Source organism: Palaemon carinicauda, chromosome 40 (assembly GCF_036898095.1).
Source record: "Palaemon carinicauda isolate YSFRI2023 chromosome 40, ASM3689809v2, whole genome shotgun sequence".
In the NCBI taxonomy this organism is placed as follows: domain Eukaryota; kingdom Metazoa; phylum Arthropoda; class Malacostraca; order Decapoda; family Palaemonidae; genus Palaemon; species Palaemon carinicauda.
Window position 1 is genome coordinate 40,157,267 of NC_090764.1, and position 24,317 is coordinate 40,181,583.

The 24,317-nt window shown below is 47.8% G+C and overlaps 1 protein-coding gene across 1 annotated transcript in view; it reads right to left on the bottom strand.

Annotated features, from left to right (window-relative positions):
• Positions 1–8,868: 8,868 nt before the first annotated feature.
• The window catches only part of LOC137631718 (protein downstream neighbor of son homolog), a 129,678-nt gene continuing 114,229 nt past the window's right edge, over positions 8,869–24,317 (bottom strand). The window contains exon 10 of the mRNA XM_068363600.1: positions 8,869–9,250. Coding sequence (XP_068219701.1) covers positions 9,095–9,250 — 156 coding nt within the window. The 3' untranslated portion in view covers positions 8,869–9,094. The remainder of the gene's footprint in view (positions 9,251–24,317) is intronic.

Consider the following 24,317-nt stretch of genomic DNA (forward strand, 5'->3'; position numbering starts at 1 on the left):
GATGCTTTGCAGCTCATTTTTATTGTTCCAACACAAATACAAACCTTGCAATATTTATTAGAGGCACACTTTCGGCGAAGCTGAAAGACGAGCCATGATAATTTTAGCAAGGGATAACCATCTCAACCACTAGTTAGTGGGAGGGGTTTAGGGGTAGTCAGCTACCCCGCTCATTCACACACCTGGGCTGAGCAACCACTTTGCTTTCTGGCTTGGTAGAGACTAGTCTTTCTATTTAAAGTTGTGTGTGTGTTGCTGCTTGCAGTCCCATGCGTACTTGTCCTGGTCCCGAAGGCCGCTCATACGGTACCTTCAGGTCCGCTGTTTAGGCGGACTTGCACCTGCTGTGTCCGGCTTGGGGGGGGCCCCCGGTATTCTCGGGATAACACCTGTATAGAATGTAGGGAGTGGACTGCCTCCCAGTGGGAGAGGTTTGGGTGACGGCAGAAGTCCAAGTGTGATTCTTCGCTTTTGGGGTCCTCCTCGAGGTCGAAGAAACGACGGTCTTCTATTGAAGTTCTGTAGAAACAGTCGAATAGTAGCGCAGTCCTGGTTACTCCAGGTCAACCTTGTGGGTTAAAAGACAGTGCTGACTACCCTTGTGAATTGGTCCCACAACTTCCCCCAGGGAGTGCCTACTTTCGTTCTGATAGGTTGTGCCTTTTAGCCATCACTGGGAGTTGATGGTCCCCTTTGGACTCCTTCCGCCAGCACATTCTTCTTGCCCGGGATGAAATGGGCTGACAAGGCTGCCAAGTTGTCTTCCATCCACCTGAGGATTTCCACCGCTAGATGGTACAGGTGCTGTGAAAAATTACATCCTTTTTTGTTTGTGTGACACTACCATGGTGTTGTTGCTCATTAGTACTATGGAGTGCCCTGAAAGTTGATAGGATTGTTTGAGGGCTAGAAAGTTCCCCTCATTTCCAAAAGGGTAATGTGGCGCTGTCGCTTAGCTTCGGACCAAAGCCGGGATGCAGTGAGGGACAACACGTGAGACTCCTACCCTTCTTTCGATGCATCTGTGAAGGGCATTAATTATGGGGAAGGAGAGATTGATGTCTTAACACCACCCAACTCGTGTTTTTTCTCTTTTGCTCTGATCCTATCGGCACCAAGAGGTTCAGAGGGTTACAGTGCTGAGACCAAATATTTTTCAGCTGCCATTGTAGAAAACGAATACGTAAGCGACAGTTGGTGACCAGCTTCTCCAAGGAGTTTAGGTGCCCCAGAAACCTTTGCCAAAAAACTGCTGGCAAGGCATCTTGCGAGAATTGGGCGAACTACCCGTTTCATTCTCTCTACTTGTTCCTCAGTATGGGAAGACTTGCATAGTTTGGCCATGAGCCTCATTCCTAGATATACTATCACATGCAAAGGTTACAGGGATGACTTCTCGTAATTAATCATGATACCTAGATCCTCGCAAAAGGCAAGAAGCCTGACCCGATGGAAGAGTAGGATCTCCCTCGAGTCTGCTAGAACTAGCCAATCGTCAAGGCAATGAAGGAGACGAATGCCGTTCTTGTGAGCCCAGGTGGACACTAAGGTAAAGATCTGTGTGAACACCTGAGGTGCTTGAACTGTCATATCTTTCCGCTTAATGTGAATCTCGGGTACTTCCATGATGATGGATGAATGGGGGGATCTCAAAATACACATTCTTGCGGTCTAACGATATCATGAAGTCCTCTGGTATGATGGCCTGTCTGACTGTCTGGGCCATTTCCATCTTGAATGTAGTTTATTGGACTAACTCGTTTAGGGCTGAGAGGTCGATGACTGGTCTCCAGTCTCCAGACGCCTTTTCTGAAAGAAATAACTGACTATAGAAGTCTGGGGACCCGTCTAGGACCTGGAGAGCATCCTTCATTAGCAATGGTCTGGACTATGGCCGGAAGGGCCTGTTCCTTTGTAGATCCCCTCGCTTAGGAACCTGACATCCTCGGATGGAGGGTCAGAGGAGGGCGAGAGAGCAAGAACGGGATGATGTATCCCTCTCTGAGCATGGAGACCGACCATGGCTCGGCCCTGTGGAGCATCCACCTCTACCAATTGCTCTGCAGGCATCCCCCCAACTGGTGGATTGGTTGGGGAAATGCCCTCCCTACAGAAACATACATGTTTCCCTCTCTTACTGCCTCTGCCCCCTCTTCGAGCCCCTAAGTCAGAAGGGCTGCTTAGAACCTTGAGGTAGTGTTGCCTGCTTGGGACCTAATATGTAACTGCACGATGGATAAAGGAATCATGGCTCACCTAATACCACTTTCCCTTCATCATCTCCACATTAGTCTGCTGGAAGAGGGCTGCAGTTTCCAGCTCTGGGGAGTTCCTTAAGTACAACGCCTCCTCTTGGCCACCTTGCCTGGCAGAATGAGATTTACGGCATCCCTCCTCTTCAGGACCCTTTGCACCTGACAGGATCAAATTGGTGTACTTTGTCTGCATCTAGGCATTTGCTAAATCTAGGGTTGTGGCAAAATAGGTAACTATCCCGACCAGTGGTCGATTCAGGAGGTCACCTGAAGGCTGGCCATGGAAGTGGATTCCATAGCAGGAGACTCAAGGGCTGAGAACCAAGTCCTCTCAAACATTGAGTCTCTCAACTTGAGTCTGCAGTCAACGTGACCGTTGTGGGATCAATGCGTAGAAGAGATGAGTTCATGCCTTCTGGCACGTAGAATTTTTGTTGTGCGGTAGGCAAGACCTTGTTCAATGGACTGGAGTTAAGAGAATTCGCCAGTCTACAGATTTAGGAATTAACCCTATTCATAAGCTCCATGAGCAAGCTATGACCATGGCATCTCAAGGTCTGGCTTAGACTTTCTTCCCTACCAATGGAATTAAGGATACCAACGCTGATGACAATTCTTCTAAAATAGTCTTGAATTTGCTTCAATCACTTTTTGCCATATTGATGGGATAAAGGATTCAAACACTGATGACAATATGACATCCTCCTAAAACAGTCTCAGACTTACTTCCATAACTTTCTACCCTTCTGATGTGGTAAAGGATCACTGATGACAATATGACAGTCTTCCGAAACAATCTCAAACTTACTTATACAGTATTACTCTATTCCTTATTGATGGGGTTAGGATTACCAACAATAATGGAAACATCACATTCGCCTAATTCTCAGAGTTGCTTCCATCACTTTTTTCCCTTCTGATGGGATGAAGGACACCAACACTGATGACAATATGATATTCTCCTACAATATTTTCAGATGTTTCCTTCTGTAATGATGGGATGAAGCATACCAACATTGTTGACAATATGATATTTTCCTAAAATAGTCTATGGCTTTACTTCCTTCACTTTCATCCGTAACGATGGGATGAAGGATGCCAACATGACATTCTCCTAAAATAGTCGCAGATATTCCTGCATCACTTTTTCCTTACTAATGGGTTGAAGAATAATAATACTGATGACAGTATAATATTCTTTTAAAATAGTTTGCATGATTCCCTTGACTTTTTCCCCTACTGATGGGATGGAGGATACCAACATAGCTCATTATAAGATATTCAGATAGTCTGACTTGCCTACATAGCTTTCTTCCCTACTTATGGGAAGAACAATACCAACTGATGACAATATGACAGTCTGGCTATAGGTGAACATATTAAGTGAAAGTTTTCAAAAACTGATTTTTATTTCAATGACTCATTGGTAAAACACTTTTCAAACCTTTTAATTTGAGCTCTTTGTCACCATTTTTTTCTGTGCATATATAAAGTTTTGTCCTTTAAAATAGGATATGACGAACACAAAACTGAAACAGCCATTGAATTGTTAACTAGGTAGTCTGTTCATTACAGATTGGGCCTCTTGAAATTACTCTTTTAGAGTCTTTACTGACAGTGATCAAGACGAATCCTTGCTCTTATTACAATTCTCGCAGAAGCCCTCTTGGAGGAAGCTTCTTGGGACTTCTAGTGAGCACTTCTCCTTCAGGAGTGGGTGACATTTCTCATCTTCTGCTACTGACTGCTTACCTTAAGGTTTGGGCAGGTGGATCCGTAAGCCAGGTGAGGGTGAGCAAATGCACCTACCTTAATTTCTCTTGTGACATAGGAGGAATGCCCTGGCCCTTTAAAAACTGCTTTTCTTTTCTGTGAGCAAGTTTTTGGTCTCGCCCTTCAACCAGTACCATCCTCTTATTATGCTCTCCTCCGCCAGGAACAAGTAACAGACCCTGTGTGTCAATACCTTTAAGGTTCCTCAAGTGGATTGTGATTAGATGTGACAACTAGACAACTACAGCTGTGGCACACGTTACAGGTGAGTAGTCCGAGGTGGACAAATTGCCACCACAGTAGGACAGGTAAAGGCAGGGAGTACTTGGCCATTTAAATCCAATCCCTTCCTCCAGGAGGAAGAGACAGAGCTCTCTTGTTGACCATTTCTCCTGGATTCAGTCAGCTAGACTTGGAGCCGTGTATTTACGACATACCAGCAGCAGGGAACGTTCACTCCTGAGATTGAGTACTTACACCATCCACGTATAGAGGAATATGTTGATCCTCCTTCCTGATCCCTTGTGAAAAACACGGGGGCAGCCTTAAGTCGAGTGGTGTCCTGTTGTTCTAGCTCTCAGCTAGGTGCCGTGAGACATTTTCCATGGAGTGAATGAGTTTCTCTGACCAAGGTATCTTTCAGTGGATTGCTGACTTCCTAGCTGGCCTCTACAGAAAAGGCTTCTTAGTAGAGTTGGATCCTTTTTCAGAGGAGAATGATCCATGTATGAAGAGTTTAGAACAGTCTTGCTTACCCTGGGTGGGATGGTTCTTTTTCTTATGGCACTAGAATACCCTGAGTGGGATGGTTCTTTTCCTTATGGCATTAGAACAATCAACTCCAGCTAACCTGAGGAGGGAATCTTAATATCTTTCCTTCAAGACTGTCTCATCCCACTTTGGTAAAAGTGTAGATGAAGTAGTTCCTTGGGAGGGTCACGGTCCATACTCGAAAGGAACTTTGAGCAATCTTGCCTACCCTGGGTCTTTTGTACCAGGACAGGATGGTCCTTGCCCCAGGGCACTGATGTTTACACATGATATCTAATTACTGTCCAGATAGGGCTGGAGCAGCAGAAAGGCATAGATGTCATGGTGTGCACCCATCCCTATTTCAATACGTTTAAGAACAGCTGCATGTCTTATGAGGTTGTTCTTGTCGAGCTACCAGGTCTAATCCTCTCAAACCTCCTGTTTTCCTGGAAGAGGGGATCTCTGTCGGCTGACCAATGAGCCTTCAGACACCATTGAAGGGATCTCCGGTGGAGTTTCCCGTGAGAGACAAACTTCTGCAATGACGACAGATGATTGAGACGATGTTGTCATTGCTGAGCTGGTACTTTTGTCTTGCACAATCTCCCTGAGCCTGCCAATGTGATGGTCTGTAGGAAAGAGATTTGCTGCTGCTGTGCCTATCAGCATGCCCAGGTACTTCAACCTCGGCTTAGGTATGAGATTCGATTTCTCCCAGTTTACAACAATTCCCAGATCACGGCAAAATACGAGAACCCGATTTCAATCATGAAGCAACTGCCTCTCTGAGGAGGCCAGGATCAACCAGTCATTGAAATACATCAGCAGACATATCCCTCGTGAATGGGCCCAAGCAGCTACCAAGATGAATGAACCCCAGAGGAGCTGTACACAGTCCGAAGCAATCTTTTGAACTGATACAACGTACTAGAGAGGGAGAAGCGGAGGTACTTCCGAGTACTGATGAACCGGCACTTGAAAGTATGCATCCTTCAGGTCTGCTGAAAGCATGACCTCTCCCTCTCTGAAGGAAAACAGCACAGACCATACAGTTTCCATCCTGAATTTAGTTTGACGCACAAACTTGTTCAGAGGAGAGATGTCAATGACCTGTCTCCAAACCTCCGTCACCTTCCCCACCAGGAAGAGTTGACTATAGAAGCCCGGAGACTCCTCTCGAATGACTTCAAGCTCATTCTTCTTCAACATCCCTTCCACCTCTGCCTGCAGGGTTAGAGTTTTCGTGGATATTGAATATTCTAACAAGAACTCGATCGGAACTAGATGGGGGCTGGCATTCCTAGAGGGGCAGTAGGTAACCAACCCGAAGAACACTCATTACCTAAGACTGCCCCGTGTCTCTGCAAAGTTACTCAATGGTAAAGTAAGCAAGCCTTCCCAACAGCGGCAGATTAGGAACGCCGGTATCAGCGTTTCCTTGGGGTGGCCGGAAATGCTGTGAACACACAAGACACTTTTCATGAAAGCTGCAGAATGGGGTCTTGGATCGGGGCCCTTACTTGAATCCGATTTTGCAGGCATTGCCTTTGCACCCTTGACGAACTAGGGGCCCTTAAAAGAGACAACGTGGTGGATCAGGGATTCCTGAGGTGTAGTCTTTCGTGATACCACTGCCCCTTGCACAGCAAAGACGTGGAACCCTGCACCAATATGTTCCTCAACTCCAATGCCACATCTGGGCTAACCTGCTTTGAGAAGTGAGAAACTTCTGCATTCTGCCTCTTAAAAACCCAGTTAGCACATGGGTTTGCTGCCTTGTGGGCAAGGAAGGGGAAGGATTTGCCTTCCAGCCTTAGTCTCTGCGAGTGCAAATTGACGGGTCTACCTGCAGGCGTGCAACACGGCATTCTCCAGCGTGTAGAACTTCCACTACCTAAAGGGTGGGGGTAACAGGATCTTACTTGACCTTTTGGGGGTTGAATTCTCAAACTCGCAAATGTGATGATCCATTCGGTCCAAGGCAAAGTCCAACAAGATCCGACCAAGGTAACTCCTACAAGGGCTTCAACCCTTAAGGGTCCCCAAAGTGCCGATCAATGACCGAAGTAACCCTAGAAGGTCGTGTCACAGTTCCCTCCCTCTGGCTGTTGAATCTACAAATCAGCGCAAGTACCTTCTCTTAGGAACTCTCTAACTCGGGGTACTCACTGAGCTACAGTGAGCTCAGAACTGTGGTTCAAAGACCTCGAGACATCCTACCCCCCAGACCATCCTGGTCAACGGCCAAGGCCTAGGGCAGGTAGCATGATCCAGAGAATCTGATCCACCCTACGAGTACAACTGTTTTGCTCCCAAGGAGAGAACTGGGAACATAATGGGGGTGGGGGGGGGGGGGGGGGGGGGCTGATGATGGCAATGGGAAGAGACTCCGTGGCACAAGACCCAACAGAAGCAGAAGTAGCAGGTACTGCACCGCCTGCAGGTCAGGACAGAGGGGTCGCCACAGCCCCGTGGTCCAATCCATGGGGGAACAAAGCCCTCCACCCCACATTCTTGGCCTACCAAAACACGCATGCATCCGAGCGATGCAGGGCCGTGAACACGACCCCCACAGGTGCCGTCAACCCCCTCAAAAGAGAGGTGGTGTTGCAGGAAGCCCTACTCCTGTGACTGCAGCTGACCTTGCTGACACTGAGGGAGTAGGAACAGACCCCAGACCCCTTGGCACAAGGGTCATGGAAACGGATATAGGGAAAGGGGTGGGAATCGCAGGGATTGGTGAAGCCTTGTACAGAGGCAACACTGTTCTTCCCCTTACCCTTACATCTATTCTTAACGGCTGCTGGGGTCACATCCCCTGAATCCAGCACCTTATCTGCTGAGATGGGGCTACCTTACCAGACTTAGCAAGTTTAGACTACAGGGGGTAGAAAGGATGACCTTTGATCTAAGGGATTAACTGGTGATGAGGTATGGGACAGAGGTAGATGGAGAAAGCTGACCAGAAACATTGACCCCACATGGAAGTGGGAAAAGATGTAGACAAAGAAGAAAGAAGAAGACTACAGGGGGTAAAACACCAGGATCCTTGACACTGGGGGAACCACCACACCTTTTACCACTGGCATCACCGGAGACACTTGACAGGTAAATCCACAAAGGGTACTGGAGAGAGGTAGTCTTAGCTACCAAGTCCCTCAACAAAGTCATGCAAGACTTTCGGGCTTCTTGTGGTCAGCAGTCTGCACTGTCAAAGGCAAAGGACCTTTAGCCTCCAGCGAGGAGTAGTAAACACTAGGGATTCCGTAGGTACCAGCAAAAACCTGAAAAGCCAGCCAATGTTGATCCGAGATCTCCTGACCTCTGCAGTGTACTCCTTAGGGACCGATCCAGGGGCGTATGCACAGGAGCGGCACCGGCAGTCACTTCCCCGAGGAGACAGGACCAGTGGAAGACTTTACCGGTCTTTTTTGGGCGTTGCCCATTTCAACCCCAACAAATACCTTGCTCGCTTCTTTTCATTCAGATTGTACGCCTGTCACTGCACTGGAGGTCACAATCAACACTCTGATGATGGGGATGCCCGTGAACAGACATATCCCCTACAAGAGGCACAAAGGGAATATGGATCCATAGCCAGTTGCCATAAAAGGGTTGCAGCATCAACCCTTCACCCTTCCTCCTTCAAACACATAGTTCTTGCTTTCATTTCATCCTTAACTACCATACACTTCCTGTAAAGAGAAAGAAAATATAAGTTATGTCAGGAGATGTTTGCACATCCGTACTTGACAGTAGCCGAAACAAACGCGAGGAATCTCCGACTGGAAAGGGAGTGGGGCTCCTAGCCTTGCATCCTTGCCAGTTTAACAATTGATTCCAGCTTATGCTGAAATAATCTCCCTAATTATAAAGGACGAGGGTTTGTATGGCATGTAGAATCAAATGCCATGTACTGTATATATTCCTGGAAGTAAATTTACTCGTACAGTACTTCACTCTCATGTGAAATGCCTTTCAATTAGCAATTGGAAGAAAGTGTGGTAAAATTCAAAGATGCAAACTTCAATTTGATTTTTGTATCTTCAATTTTGGAGCATATTTTAATTCCTTGTGATAAAAAAAACATATTTACTGCAATAAATTCTTATTAATTTGTTGCGAGTTATGTACAGAATAAAAATATTCATTCAAAATACATGTTTGAATAAAAAAAGATATTTAAAAGCTTTAAAACAGACACACATTAAATAAACAGCGATATGAAGAGAATAAACTGATATCTAAAATTTGTACATTTGTTCTACATATAAAAAATATATTTCATACTAATTATCCTAACACACCAGTCATTATAACTTGTTAGACCAAGTAAATTTTTCAGCCTTATAAGTTACTTCTCGATATGTTCTTGGAAGCTCCGATTCCTCTGGTTCTGGAGGAGTGCATATTAAGGTCCTCACACTGGAATCCAAGCCACAGTCAACAAGACCTTCTTGGGCAAATGCCTGAAAATCAAGAATTCACATGTTAAAAGAAGAAAAATTATCAATTATATTTACATTACATAATCATCATATTTCAGGGTTATTTACTTATCAGCCCTTTCCTCAAATAAAAAATGTCTTATCCCATGCACATAAATAACTACAGTATATATACCAAATGTGCACACATAAGCAAGGCCATCTAACATGATATATTCTCGTCTGACTTTTCATTTACAAATTTTATGCTCTTGACCTACAGTATTTAGTTATTGTATTGGACACTTTGTGTATCTTTCAGTATAATCATTACATTTAAACAAGCTGACATACCTAAGAGAGACTTGCAGCAAATCTTTATTTACAAGTACCATATTGTATATTTGTTCCGTAACTGGAATACAAACCACGCTATTTAATAGGGGTATTACTTTCGGCGTAGCTGAAATGACGAGCCATTAATTTTTAACGAGGGTTAACTACCCACACTGCTAGTTAGCGGGAGGTAGGGAGGGTAGCTTGCTACCGCTCCCCCTCACACACCTGTGATTGAGCTCACTTTGCTTTCGGCTCGGATGGTGAACGGATGTTGCCGCTCTTCATCCTAGCTGAATATTGGCAGCCATTACTGCCATTTTGTTTTCTCTTTTTCTCTTAGTACTGAGTGTGTGTGAAGTTGACTTCTGCGACCATGCACACCTGCCCTAGACTCTCCAGCCGCCCTTGTGGAACATATATGTCAGCAGTCCAGACTGATCCTCATGCCCTTTGTCCTTCCTGCAGAGGTCAACGGTGTGATAGTGTTAACAAGTGTAGTGTGTGCAAGGAGTGGTCTTTCTCCCAGTGGGAGAGGTTTACGCGACGGCGGAAGAAGAAGTCCAAGCGGGATATTTCTCCTTTAAAGGAAGAAAAACCCAAGGCCTCTTCTTCCGTCGCCCACCCCTCCTCCGAAGCTCCTCCTCGTTCAGTCTCTTACGAGAGACCGTCGAGTGGTAGCGTAGACCAAGTTATTATCGACCAACCCCGGGTCTTGAGAGATGATGTTGCTTCCCCTAGTGAAGCAGCCCCGCCTCTCCCCCCGGGGTGAGGCCTTGTCATTAACTAACCTTTTTCAGATATGGTCTTCCTTGGGGCTCCCAGGTCCGCCCTCCAAGGAAGCCCTGCTGCAATTCATCTGCACGGGTGCTTCTGTTGCTCACCCTCACGGACGGCAGCAGCCTCACGCGCCAACGTTCGCCTACATGTCAGCACTTTCCTGCGCGTTACACACCCAAGATCACCTGCGCACACGCCCAGGGTTGCCCACGTGCCAGCACACCATAGCACACTTGCGCTCTCCTGCGCGTCCACGATCTCCTGTGCGCCTACGCGCCCTGCGTCCACGATCTACGCGCCAGCGCCCACCTGTGCTAATGCTCGCCTATGCGCCAGTACTCTCCTGCGCGCCAACGCTCACCTGCCCGCCAGTGCTCACTTGCGCGCCAGTGCTCTTCTGCGCGCCAGTACTCTCCTGCGCGCCAGCGCTCTCCTGCGCGCCAGCGCTCTCCTGCGCGTCAGTGCCCTCCCGCGCGCCAGCGCTCTCCTGCACGCCAACATGTGCGCCCTTCATCGCCCGCGCGCCAACAAATACCTGCGCACAAGTATGTAGGTGAGATGCCAACCACGTTGCCGCCCTCACCTACGCGCCAACTTTCGCCAGCGCTCGCCTGAACACTCACGCTCACCTGCGCACCAACTATCTCCCGCGTGCAGAGATGTGCGCGAGCCACCATGTGCCCGCACGCCAACTCTCTCCTATGGACACGCGCCAACACTCCCGTGCGCCCATATTCTCCCGCGCCCGAGCGCCCATATTCTCCCGCGCCCGAGCGCCCATATTCTCCCGCGCCCGAGCGCCCATATTCTCCCGCGCCCGAGCGCCCATATTCTCCCGCGCCCGAGCGCCCATATTCTCCCGCGCCCGAGCGCCCATATTCTCCCGCGCCCGAGCGCCCATATTCTCCCGCGCCCGAGCGCCCATATTCTCCCGCGCCCGAGCGCCCATATTCTCCCGCGCCCGAGCGCCCATATTCTCCCGCGCCCGAGCGCCCATATTCTCCCGCGCCCGAGCGCCCATATTCTCCCGCGCCCGAGCGCCCATATTCTCCCGCGCCCGAGCGCCCATATTCTCCCGCGCGCGAGCGCCCATATTCTCCCGCGCGCGAGCGCCCATATTCTCCCGCGCGCGAGCGCCCATATTCTCCCGCGCGCGAGCGCCCATATTCTCCCGCGCGCGAGCACACGCACCAACAGGCACGAGCACACGCACCAACAGGCACGAGCACACGCACCAACAGGCACGAGCACACGCACCAACAGGCACGAGCACACGCACCAACAGGCACGAGCACAGATGCGTCATCCGGCAAGGTGGCTATCGCCTCATTCCCCTCCCCGCAACCGCATATCAGCACGCACTGCGGGAAAAGGGAAACACATTCAAGCAGAGGGGTTCAGGATCAATAAACTGCCATCTAAGGCGGACCCACCTACTGCAGTGACTCCTCGTAGGGAACCTTCAGTTCCTTTTCATTCAGGGAATCTGTCTGACAGTGCATCCGTCAACCAGCAGCCCTGGTTCAGTGCCTTAGTCAGAGCCGTAACACAGGCTCTCAAGCCTGTCCTGTCTGATCGCTCATCAGAGCGACCTATATCTCTAGACCTAAGGCACGGAACCATGGCTTCCTCTACCTCTTTGAAGAGGAAAAGAGGCGTTTCTGATGCGGTCACTTCCCCGAGGGCGAAACTGACTCCATGAAGACCATCGAGACAAGTTCCTCCTGTTTCTCAGAGAGACACTCCATTCCTGTCGGATGAAGATCTCCCGTCACCAAGGGAACAACGCGAGGAGAAACTCTTCCGTCGCACCAATGGAGGAAACCTCTCTTCATGCAGAGAGTTCCCCACAATCTGAAACCAGGAGGGACATGCCACACAGGTCATCGATGTTGGAGTCTTACCTTCTTCCTTGGAAGGAATCCAAAGACTCCAAAACATTGCCAAAGTCCTCCACTAGGGGTAGAATGGAGACAGCCAGCCACTCGGGGAATATCCACAACTCACCCCAAGAAGAGCCTTTGGGCATAGAAGGAGACTTCACTGCAAGTCCTACAGCAGGAGGAGACCAACAAGATTCAGAGCATGCATTCTGGCAGGTTCTGACTCTAATGAGGGTTCTCAATGGGTTTTCCGACCCAGATATACCCCCTCGAGAGGACAAAGACACGGTCTTAGACCGCGTCTTTGGTACTCAGAAACCCTCAAAGACCAGTGCAGCCCTGCCCTGGTCTCAAGGGGTGAAGAGTACCAGGGACAAGATCTCCCAACAGCTCTCTGAGTTTGCCTCCTACAACCGTGCCGGTACCACGAACAAGATCCTCCTACCTCATCGTGTATAGCAGAGGAGGTACTCTGAGATCCTGGAGGAACCCAGTTCAGCTCTTCCTCTTCACCACTCTCTGTAAGAGCTAAACAGGGGAGTCCCTCTTGAGAGACTCTCCAATCGGCAGGTCTCGTTCTCGGCAACCGAGATCCTTAATCAGGAAAAGGTCACCAAGTATGCCATGCAAGCTACTTCGTGGCTGTACATCTGGTCAGGGAACTTAGGTATCCTGATATGATCCAAGGATTTCTTCAAGGAACGTACCAGGAAAGCTATGGAAACCTTCCTGCTCTCAGGCCCTCGCACGATCAAGTTTCTTGCCCATCAAGTCTCGAACTTGTGGGCAAACACCATCTTGAAACGTCGAAATACAGTGTCTGAGAGGTTCCACCAGAAGGTCCCTAGCGTCGAGATAAAAAGGCTCAGACATTCCTCCCTAGAGGGGTCCCATCTGTTTGAGCCTAAGGATGTGGAACTTGCTGCTGAGGGGTGGAGAAAGTCTCATCATGACTCCCTCCATAGGGCTTTAACATTTAAGCCCTATAAACCTCCAGCACCCCAGCAGTCCCATCGAACCAAGACTGCAACGATGACGAAAACAGCAGCGAAGATAGTGGTGTCTAAGCCCTTTCTTGTCAAGGACAGGAAAGGCAAAAAGTCCTCCAGGGGAGGAAAGAATCCTAGAGGGAGCAGCCGAGGCCCCAAACGCTAGGATAGGCATTCCCCCTGCGTTTCCACCAGTGGGGGGATGCCTACAAAGTTGCTCAGACAGGTGGCAGCAACTCGGGGGCCGATTCCTGGACAATCTCTGTGATCCGTCTAGGATATCGCATCCCGTTCATAACATCTCTACCTCCCCTGACCAGGAATCCAGTGTCATTCAACTCCCTTGCCAAGGGGGCAAACCCTTTGGGCAGATGTCCAGACCCTATTGAAGAAGGGCACTCTCCAAGAGGTCCTCGACGGACCCCCAGGCTTCTTCAGTCGACTCTTTCTTGTAAGAAAGGTGTCTGGAGGCTGGAGACCAGTCATCGACCTATCAGCCCTGAACAAGTTTGTTAAACAAACTCCGTTCAGCATGGAGACGCCAGACACGGTCAGACTAGCAGTAAGAGCGCAAGACTTCATGTGTACACTGGACCTAAAGGACGCGTACTTCCAGATCCCAGTCCATCTGTCTTCAAGGAAGCATTTAAGATTCAGCCTAGACAACAGAAAGTACCAGTTCAAGGTGCTGTACTTCAATCTTTCCACAGCACCACAAGTTTCCATCAGAGTGTTTACCCTAGTGTCATCTTGGGCACACAGGATTGGTATCTGTCTCTTCCGTTATCTGGACGACTGGCTAATCTTAGCAGACTCGGTGTCAACCCTTCTTCAACACCGAGACAAACTTCTGAGACTTTGCCAGGATCTGGGGATCATGGTAAATCTCTAAGTCTTCTCTGCTTCCTACTCAGAGACTGGTATACTTAGGCATGATCATAGACACCAATCTCCACAAAGCCTTCCCATCAGACAACAGGATAACAAGGTTGAGAAAGGTCGCAAGACCTTTTCTCAGACGAGAAGAACTTCCAACCCAATTGTGGTTACGTCTCCTCGGTCACCTTTCATCGCTGGCCCGTCTAGTTCCCGATGGTCGCCACAGGATGAGATCCCTCTAGTGGCGACTCAAGTCCCGGTGGAATCAAGCTCACTATTCCCTGGACATCCAGATCTCCAAGGGACCTGCGGAACTGGCAGACCTCCAGTGGTGGGTGACAGACGAGAATCTACGAAAGGGATTGGACCTTCTCGTCCTACCCCCGGATTTGATGCTGTTCTCAGACGCTTCAAAAAAAGGGTGGGGGGTACACGTGCTGCACCACATGACCTCAGGCCTCTGGTCAGAGTCAGAAAAGTACCTCCACATAAATCTCCTAGAGATGAAGGCCGTCTTTCTGGCCCTTCAACAGTTCCAACAGTTCCTGGCAAGCCACGCAGGCCTACATCAACAAGCAAGGAGGTACTTTTTTGCAGCAACTATCCCATCTAGCAGTAGAGATACTGAGATGGGCTGAAATCCACTCGATACCACTATCGGCACGCTTCATTCCAGGCTAAAAGAATGTGCTCGCCGACAACCTGAGCAGAGCATCTCAGATAGTGAGTACTGAGTGGTCTTTGGATCATCTAGTAGCCAACAAAGTCCTGACTTTGTGGGGTTCTCCGACTGTGGACCTCTTTGCAACGGCCCTGAACTTCAGGCTCCCGCTGTACTGCTCCCCAGTCCCAGACCCCAAGGCTCTCTGGCAAGATGCTTTCCAACAACGGTGGGACAACATCGACGTTTACGCCTTTCCCCCGTTCTGTCTGATGAGGAGGGTGCTCAACAAGACCAGAACATCGGTCAATCTTTCAATGACCCTCATAGCTCCGCTATGGCATCACGCAGAATGGTTTCCGAACCTTCTGCAACTCCTAACGAAACCTCCAAGAGAACTCCCTACACGACACAATCTACTCAAACAACCACGTGCCAATATCTTCCACAAAGCTGTAGCTTTGCTACAACTTCACGCCTGGAGACTATCCAGCATCTCCTCTCTCAGAGAGGATTTTCCCAACAAGTTGCGATCAGGATGTATGGATACCTGCGTAAGTCACCATCAGCAGTCTACCAGGCAAAGTGGAAAGTCTTCTGTGGTTGATGTCGTGGAAGGGGAATCTCTCCACTTGATGCCACTAATCCAGCAATAACGGAGTTCTTTGTGTATTTGCGTGAAGAAATGCACCTATCAGTCTCAGCAGTGAGAGGCTATCGCTCAGCCTTGAGTCTCGCCTTCAGACTGAAAGGAATGGACATTTCTTCATCGCTAGAACTTTCTTTACTCATACAGAGTTATGAACTTACCTGCCCCCAGTCAGAAGCGAGATCTCCCCCATGGAACGTGGTTCGAGTTCTCAGGTCTTAAGAGACCTCCCTATGAACCATTATGCCAGGCAACAGATCACCACCTGACTTGGAAGATGGTGTTCCTGCTAACTTTGGCTTCAGCCAAACGAGTCACTGAACTTCATGGTCTATCATAAGACATCGCCCATTCAAGGGGATGGGGAGAGGTAACGTTCAGCTTCGTCCCTGAGTTTATTGCCAAGACTCAGAACCCGGGAGTAGTGGATCCTCGATTCAACTCCTTCCGGATTTCTAGTCTCCGTACTGTAACAGATGACCCAGACCATCTCTTACTATGCCCAGTGAGGAGTTTGAGGCTGTATCTTAAGAGAACAGCCGCAGCCCGTCCTCGTGTGCCTGCACTATTCGTCAGCACAGGAAGGATCAAGAGGAGGGTCACCAAGAACACCATCTCAGCGTGGATTTGCAAGGTCATTGACCATGCACTGAATCCAGACCCTCCTCCGTCACATCGCCCCAGAGCTCATGATGTCAGGGGCATAGCTACGTCCCTGGCATTCAAGAGAAACTATTCGGTGACGCAGGTTCTTCAAGCTGGGGTGTGGAAGCATCAGACCACGTTCGCATCCCACTACTTGCAAGACGTGACCCACAGGAGACTTGATACATTCTCTATCGGTCCTGTGGTGGCTGCACAACAGCTGGTTTAAAACCTCAAGCTCCTTATTGGACAAGTAGCAGAAGGTTGAGGGCATTGTTACCCGGTTTTAGTCTGCATGAATGAAAAGGTTTGACTGGCCCTTATTCTTTTCTTCATTCTCCCCTCTCTTGGGGAAAGCAGCATCCTGAGTTCTCTGCATAAAGCTGACCTCAAACCACTGCAGGTAAACCATGCTAAACCATGCTCCCTTGTATACCTAGTATTAAGATTAATGCTGTTGCGTCCCCATACCCTGACGAGGTGGTATTGGGAAAGTCCTGGTGCACAGTTTTTCCATCTAAAGAACTCTGAATAACTTTACCAGGACAGTCACACTTTTACATACCTTCACACACAGCTTGCGTAGGCAGCGAACCTTGTGTAGCAAGGTTTTAGCGAGGCGCAGGGATAAGGGGCCCCCGGGTAAAGCCATAAGCCACATTGGCTGGAACGTCCACCCTTCCTAATGGGTGAGTCACCCCTATTAAATAGCGTGGTTTGTATTCCAGTTACGGAACAAATGACAAATTCATAGATAATTTGTATTTTTCCTAACTATACAAACCTTAGCTATTTAAAGTCCTACCTCCAAGCAAAGTGAGCTCAATCACAGGTGTGTGAGGGGGAGTGGTAGCAAGCTACCCTCCCTACCCCCTGCTAACTAGCGGTGTGGGTAGTTAACCCTCGTTAAAAATTAATGGCTCGTCATTTCAGCTACGCCGAAAGTAATACCCCTATTAAATAGCTAAGGTTTGTATAGCTAGGAAAAATACAAATTATCTACGAATTTGTCATATTAAAAAAATTACAAATATGGAAGTAATTTGTATTTTTCCTGGCTAAACAAACCTTGGTTCTTTCACTATGGATATATGTTTCACCAAAGGCTGGATATAGCCAAAAAAAACTTTCACGCGAAGTGTCAACAACCTTTGCTAGTTAGTGGTGGGGTAGACAACCTCCCCGGTCACCCACTCAGCCATTTGATTGCTGAAGAAGGTTGTGTAGGGGAGCATAAGTAAACAATCTGGGTGCCAATCTGCTTGCTGCCACAGTGGTGCTGTTAGTCATTAATAGGTTATGGGATGCCCTCACCTTCTTGAGAAGTCTCCTCATTAGGCAGACCGGGAGAATGCATAAGACGTCCATGTTGTCCCACGGGTGTTGCCGTTTGCAGGTGTCTGGTACTGGTGAACGGTACAATGGAAGCTTCCAGTTAAGAGACATCCCGAACAGGTCTAGTATCGGTGAACCCCACAAAGTCAGGACTCTGAACCAACTATGAGTCCTCCTGCTTAGATTGTCAGCCAGAATGTTCTTCTTGCTTGAAATAAAGTGGACTGACAGGGAGATAGAATTCTCTTACGTCCACCGCAAAATTTTCATGGCTAGATGGCAAAGCTGCAGTGAGAAAGTACCTCCTTGTTTGTTCAGGTGTGCCACTACCATCGTGTTGTCACTCACCAACACTATGGAGTGACCCAGAAGGAACTATTGGAAGTGCTGCCCTCATTTCCAGGAGGTATATGTGGGATTGCTGATCGGAATCAGACTATTGGCCGCAGATAACATGCTGCAACAGGTGAGCGCCCCCCCCCTCCCCCGAAAAGCAACAAATCCAGGGGAAGGACAGGAAACATCTACCCCTTAGAGAAGGTTGGTATCTAGCACCAACCAACTCTCAAGTCTCTCTTTTGCTCCAGCCCTACTGGAACTAGAAGGTCCAGAGGATCCCTGTGTTAAGACCAGGTCTTCAGCTGCCACTGGAGAGATCATATGCAAAGGTGGCCATTGGGAACCAGATATTCCAGGGAAGTCAGGTGCCCCAACAGGCATTACCATAGATGGGCTTGTAGCAAACCTTGCATCAGAACTGGATGAGCCGATTCCTTGAATCTCTCGACTCCACTTTGAGGCGAAAAAAGTTTTCCTAATTTGACATTTATTGGCATTCCCTGGTATACCACGTCGTAAGACAGTTGCAGTGAAGACTTCTTGAAATTCACCACGACTCCCAGGGTCACGGCAAATTGCGAGAAGCTTGTCTGTGTAGGAGAAGGATCTCCACGGAGTCTGCTAGAATCAATCCGTCTTCTAGGTACCAAAGAAGACAAATGCCGTTGGCATAAGACCCACGTTGAGACTAGGGTAAACAACCTTGAGGGGCTGTGGAAAGGCCGAAGCACAGCACCAAAACTAGTACCAATATTTTTTCTTGCAAGACGAATCTTGGATACTTCCTTCATGATGCATGGAGTGGGATCTGAAAGTACTGTATGCATCTTTTAGATGCAGTGTGATCATGAAGTCCCCCCAGTCTGACAGCCTGTCTGACAGTGTCAGCAGTCTCCATCTTGAACGGAGTCTGAAGAACAAACTTGCCCAAGATCAAGAGGCTTATGACTAGTCTGCAGCCTCCAAACCTCTTCTATACAAGATAGGGTCAACTGAAGAAGCCTGGGGACCTGTTGACAACCTTCTGGAGAGCACACTTCTCTAGCATGGTTTGGACTCACGCCCGAATGGCAAAACCCTTCGCTGATTCCTTCAGGAAGGAAGATGACATCACTGGATGGGAGGGCAAGATCTGGTGAACAGGACACCGTACCCTGCTTGGAGGATCTTGACTGTTTAAGGATCGGCCCTAGGAACTCCCATCTCTACCACCTGCGTCTCAGGCAACCCCCCCCCCCCCAGTGGTAGGGCAGGAGGAATCCCCTATAGCTGGAGCGTTCACCAGACTTCCCTCTCCTTCCATGAGCTCTATTACCAAGAAAGGGCTGCTTGGTGTTTGAAAATTTCTTGGTGCTGGTCTGCCTAGAAGCTTCACTTGTTTTTTGCGAGTCTGTCTGGGCAAAGGTGAAGATTTCAGCACAGTTGGAGCCAAAGAAGAGGGACGAGATGTAACTGCTCTATGGAGAAGGGACTTGACTTTCCTTCTTCCATTGCTCCGCCACTGCATCGATGTCTTCCAAATTGAACAAGGAAGAACCAGCAATTGACGAGTTGCAAAGAGCCTGTCTCTTTGGCACCTGTCTCTGGAATGTTAAAATGATGGCGTCTAGCCTTATCAAAATCCAATCAGGCCAGTGGTTGGCTTTATGTACTAGAAACCCTACAGCTCAAGCACCAGAAAGCAGAACTTTCTTAAATGCCTTCCTCTTATCTGAGCCAGACCAGTAGTCTATCCATAAAGAGGCCTATGAAGTTGCCTTTACAGGATCTCTCCGTGCTCACAGCCAAAAAGTTCCCCTGCTGAGCCGCCAACTTGTTGATTGATATACCATGTGCCAAAACTGACAACCAGATCTAAAGGCAAGGTTGATGGGTCGTAGTGGAGTACGTTGTAGTATTTCCTCTGCCTAAAGAAAGGCGGAGAAGCAAACAAGTTACTCGCCCTAAGAGGGTCCTTTTTATCCTCTTATCTGGAAATTGACCTTTTTAATGGACCCTGTCACACATCCTCTTATCTGGAAATTGACCTTTTTAATGGACCCAGTCACAATCTTAGACCTGGGCATCTTACCGGGTCGTGGGGTATGATTGAACAGGTCCAGAACTGTCTCTCTCCCATTGGGAGGGGAGTTCATGGGTTCCCAGAGTCCATTTATTTTCCTTATGCAAGCCAAGACCTGCATGAAGGAATAGTACGACTCTCCTTGCTTGGTGGCAAGAGCTTTATGACTAGCTGTCAGATGGCAAGAGTTTTAGGGCTAGCCGTCAGTGGCAACACACCTTCAGAATTGTTCCAGTTCAAAAGGATTCTTCCACTTCCAAGCTCACACCCATAGGAGCCTGGGTTGTGTCAGGGTCATCAACCTGAATCCCAGCAGGTCAAGACCTGGGAAGAGCATCCCGATCCTTGGGCAGCGGCAAAGCTGCACTGCATCCTGACTCCTCTTCTGTAGAACTGGGTCATCAACAATCTTTAGCACCCAAGTCTTTGGAAGTGACTTCAAATCCTTCCGAGGAGCTGCTACAAACTAGTTAGTCTGCAGAGGCTTGATTGGAGCAACAACAGGCTACAGGGTCGTTCTGGAACAGTGGATGCCGCAAAGATTATCTCGACTGGGGAAAGCTGATAGTTGTTCATGAATGAGGAGATCTCGAACCTCTGCTAGTCCTTGAGTGAAAGGTATCACCTGGAGGAGGCTAACTGGTCCCTGTTTACTTTGCTTCTAATCACTTTAATGGGGATAATATCTAGTTTCTCCCATTAGGGTTGAGGAAGCAACAACCAGGACTAAATGACAAGTTGGAGCATGATTAGTGGTTATTGTGCTTCTACGCCTTGGGTCAGAGGGAGGACTAGAACTCCCTGGAGACCTCAACACTATGAGGGGGATAAAATCTGGTCCAAAAGGTTTCCCTGGTGATAGAAATGTCGCAAAACAAGTCGTAGCCTGTACGAAACCATGGTGCGTGCCTCGCGAACGAGGTGGCGGCCAACAAGGCAAATAGTATCATGTTCAATTGCATGTTGGTCGTAAGACCTCACTTCCCCTAGCGAATGAGTAAGCACGCACCACAGGAGCGGAGCACAACAAAGGAAAAGGGAACTGATCATAATCAGTGGCAGAAACATTTCACGAGGGCAAACCTGGCGTGCGTGCTCGTCCTCCCACTAGATGAAAATCAGTTCACTCATGACCCTGAGCTTCAGAAGCAGGCATGTGAACATTAGCAAGAGCACTTGCTGATGGTTTATGAGTCACCTATACTTTGCGAGTGCTGATATGAATGCGCACAATCGGATGGTGGCAAGTTAAGGCAAGGTTGGTATGTTCAGAAGGTTTACTGCTGCTGTGAATTATCACCAGACCATACTGGCGCTATCCCTGAAGGAGCAGATGCCTGAGACAATGCTCTTGCAAAACTCATATAGACTCATGGTGCACGAGGGGCAGGGTGGAAAGTCCCTCCAACTTCGGGAAGTTGACCGATACAATCACCAGACTGCTACAAAGAGCTAGCCTGAGGAGGTGACGAGTCACACACCCGCTTACGAGGAACTCGAGGGGGGACCATCCTCGTTGGGTTGAGGTTCACACGGAACTTTGGGTTTTGTGAACTCAGCAGGGCGAGTGAGCGAGGGTGGAACTCCAAAGAGAACCTGCCTGCAACTCCTCAGGTGGATAAGAAATTGCAGAGGAAGTATCTGCCAAGGCATGAGACTGACTGGAAAGGACTACCTTCCAGTGGGAAAGGACAAGACCTACCCCTGCGATGGCAGCTGTGTACTCATCCCTGCAGGGCCCCAAGCTTCAAAACCTCCAACAGCCTTTCCTTTGTGAGGGAAACCAAAAGCCCCAAGGAAGCCACATCTGAGGTAGTGCATCAAGAGCCAGGCTTCCCACAGGGGGAAGGTGCTGCTGTTTCGCTATGGGATGCAGCGAGGTCTTCCAGACCTAGAGGTTATCAAGGGGTCACCACTCTTATCCGATTGGCCGAACGGGAAGAGGTAGGTGGGAGAGTACAAGCAGCAAGAGAAAGTTGGTACTACTTCAACTTCAAGGATGACCTCAGAAAAGAACCCCTGTTAGATTTAAAAGCTGCTCATGAATGGCAGAGGCAAGGGACACTGACATTGCCCTAGAAAATGACCATATATACATATGATCAGCACCCATGCTAAAACCATGGAGGGCCAGCGTATGACTGCTAATGACTCAGCAGATAGACCTATAGGCTCTTCCAAACCCTCATCCTTAGCTCATAAGCATGGTGAGGATGCAGCAATCAAAGGAACTAACAAGTCTGGCATTCACCAGTCAGGGACATTACCACTTCAGCCACCAAAACCCTAAATTCCTGTGTCCACCGAACCGCTCCCACTGGGAGGAACCTGTGTCTACCGTACCGCTCCCACTGGGAGGAAGACCACTCCCAACACTTAGCACAACGAGAAGCCTCCTTGCAGAAGTGTCAAAGTGTCTTCTGCATGAAAGGCAAATCCGGTGAAGATCCATCTCCAATGCAAGAGCAGCCTGCTATGCCAGGACAAGTGCGCAAGCATTCCTGAAAAGAAGCAGAACATTTTTTAGTCTTTACAGCCAGTAAATAGGAATGAATCAGGAAGCGAGAGACAATGCGTCTGCACACAACCATAGCCAATAGCCAACACAAAAGTGATGGAAAGCTCACTGGTAAATGTGTGAATGGTGAGGCTGGTCACTGGGTGAGAGTGTGAGTGGGGAGGTTGGTCTACCTCCTGCTAATTAGCGTAGGGTTGTTGACACCTGGCGTGAAAGTTTTAAGGCTAAATTCATATATCCATAGTAAAGAATGAAGGTTTGTATTTGTGTTGGAACAATGGATAATTAATTCCTCAGAAAACCAGAGACAGTGTTGGACTTATACGAGATACTAAACTAATTAGCTTTTGAAGAAAAAGTAAATTAATACCCAGGTGAGAAAAGGTTAGCCTAAGGGACCCAACGTGCTTGAGTGAATTTATATAAAAGGACATTTAGCACTAAAAATCATTAAAAAATGCATTTGAAACATGATATATAGACATTCTCCAAGCCAAAAATGCAATTATCGTAATATCCAAAATCCTAAACCAGGAGTCATTAAAGGCTATCCTTATGAAAGTTGTTGGGCATTAAGTCTTATAGAAGTAGGTGATGCACATAATCCTAATTAGTATTTTGGATATGTATTGGCTAAGATACCTTTAATTTGGTATTGGGTTATTTGTCTCCATGCTAATAGGTGTTTGGCTTTTTCAATCTGGTATAGAGTTCTTTGAAAAAGGATGAGAGTTCTCTATAGCTTTCATTGACAATCCTAAAATACAGGTAATTTAAGATGGATATTTATTAGCATTGGAAAGATCTTGGGTTTAAAACTAGATATTTTGCTTTGATATTCTATATTGCATTGTCCTTCTTCCCCACAGTTTACCTTCAACTAAGTGTGGGATACAGCCATATGAACCCCAGTGACTTTCCTAGATGTAAATGGAATTTTGATAATGAAATTCATCATTTTGTATAATCAGCCAAGGTTCATATAATTCACCTCTGCCTCCCCAATAGTTAAGTGAGGTCAGGAAGTTGTTGAATTTGCTTCACCTTCGTATACTGAAGGAGGGACCACGATTCTGACAATACAATGACATCTCTACAGCAATATGCTAAGTGTGCTAGCTATTGGGAGAAAAAAACGGAAAATATTTAAGGACAAACAGAGGTAAGGAAAGCTTCGAGGATGAAGCCATATGAACCTCAGGCGAGTGTAAAAATAATCAATTTTATTAACAAAATTCCATTTATATTTTTTTCTCACCATGAGTTCTAATACATATACAGTACAGTTGTTTAATTTTTGGACTTGTACATTTCTTCCAAAGCAATCTACAAAATAACCTATTTTATAAAATCCAAAATTAAACAATAGCACATTCAGCTGGCTTCTGTAATTGCATTAAAGCTCCAATAATGTGCCATTTCAATGATAGTAGCTCTGAACAATTACTAGTAAAACCTTCTTTGCAAAAAGTTATCATTTACATGAAAAAGTGGGAAAAGGCTATCTTTGCTATGCGTGTGTGCATTTGTGAGAAAAGTACTGAAACAAACTGCTCCATTCAAATTTAATAATTTTCCATTAAACAGGGTTGAGTGTTTTTGTGAGTCTGCACGGCCTACATGATGCAGCTACTTTAAATAATTCAAGTTCAATGTGTTCACGGATGAGCGAAGAAACGCTCATTCTACTACTACTGGACCGGAGTCGGGTGCTACTGTGCCTCTCAAACCCCATGACTCGTCATTCCTCGCAAGGGAGACTTCTTTCCTCCTAGAATATGCCCAATCCGGACCAGGAACAGAACCAAAAGTGTAATGTACCCTGAAGAGGTTAAAAGGGGAGCCGATCCACATTGAGAATGGGAGCCAATTGCCGACTGGCCGCTGTGCCCCAGAGGCTAATGCAATACCCAGTATTTTAGCCCCTGAAGAGTGCAGTATCAAGGGAATATGCAAGCATACCACGTGAGTACCAGTCGCTCAGTGGTGGAAAACCTTACTGGCAATTGTAAACAAGCAACGGGGCATCTCAG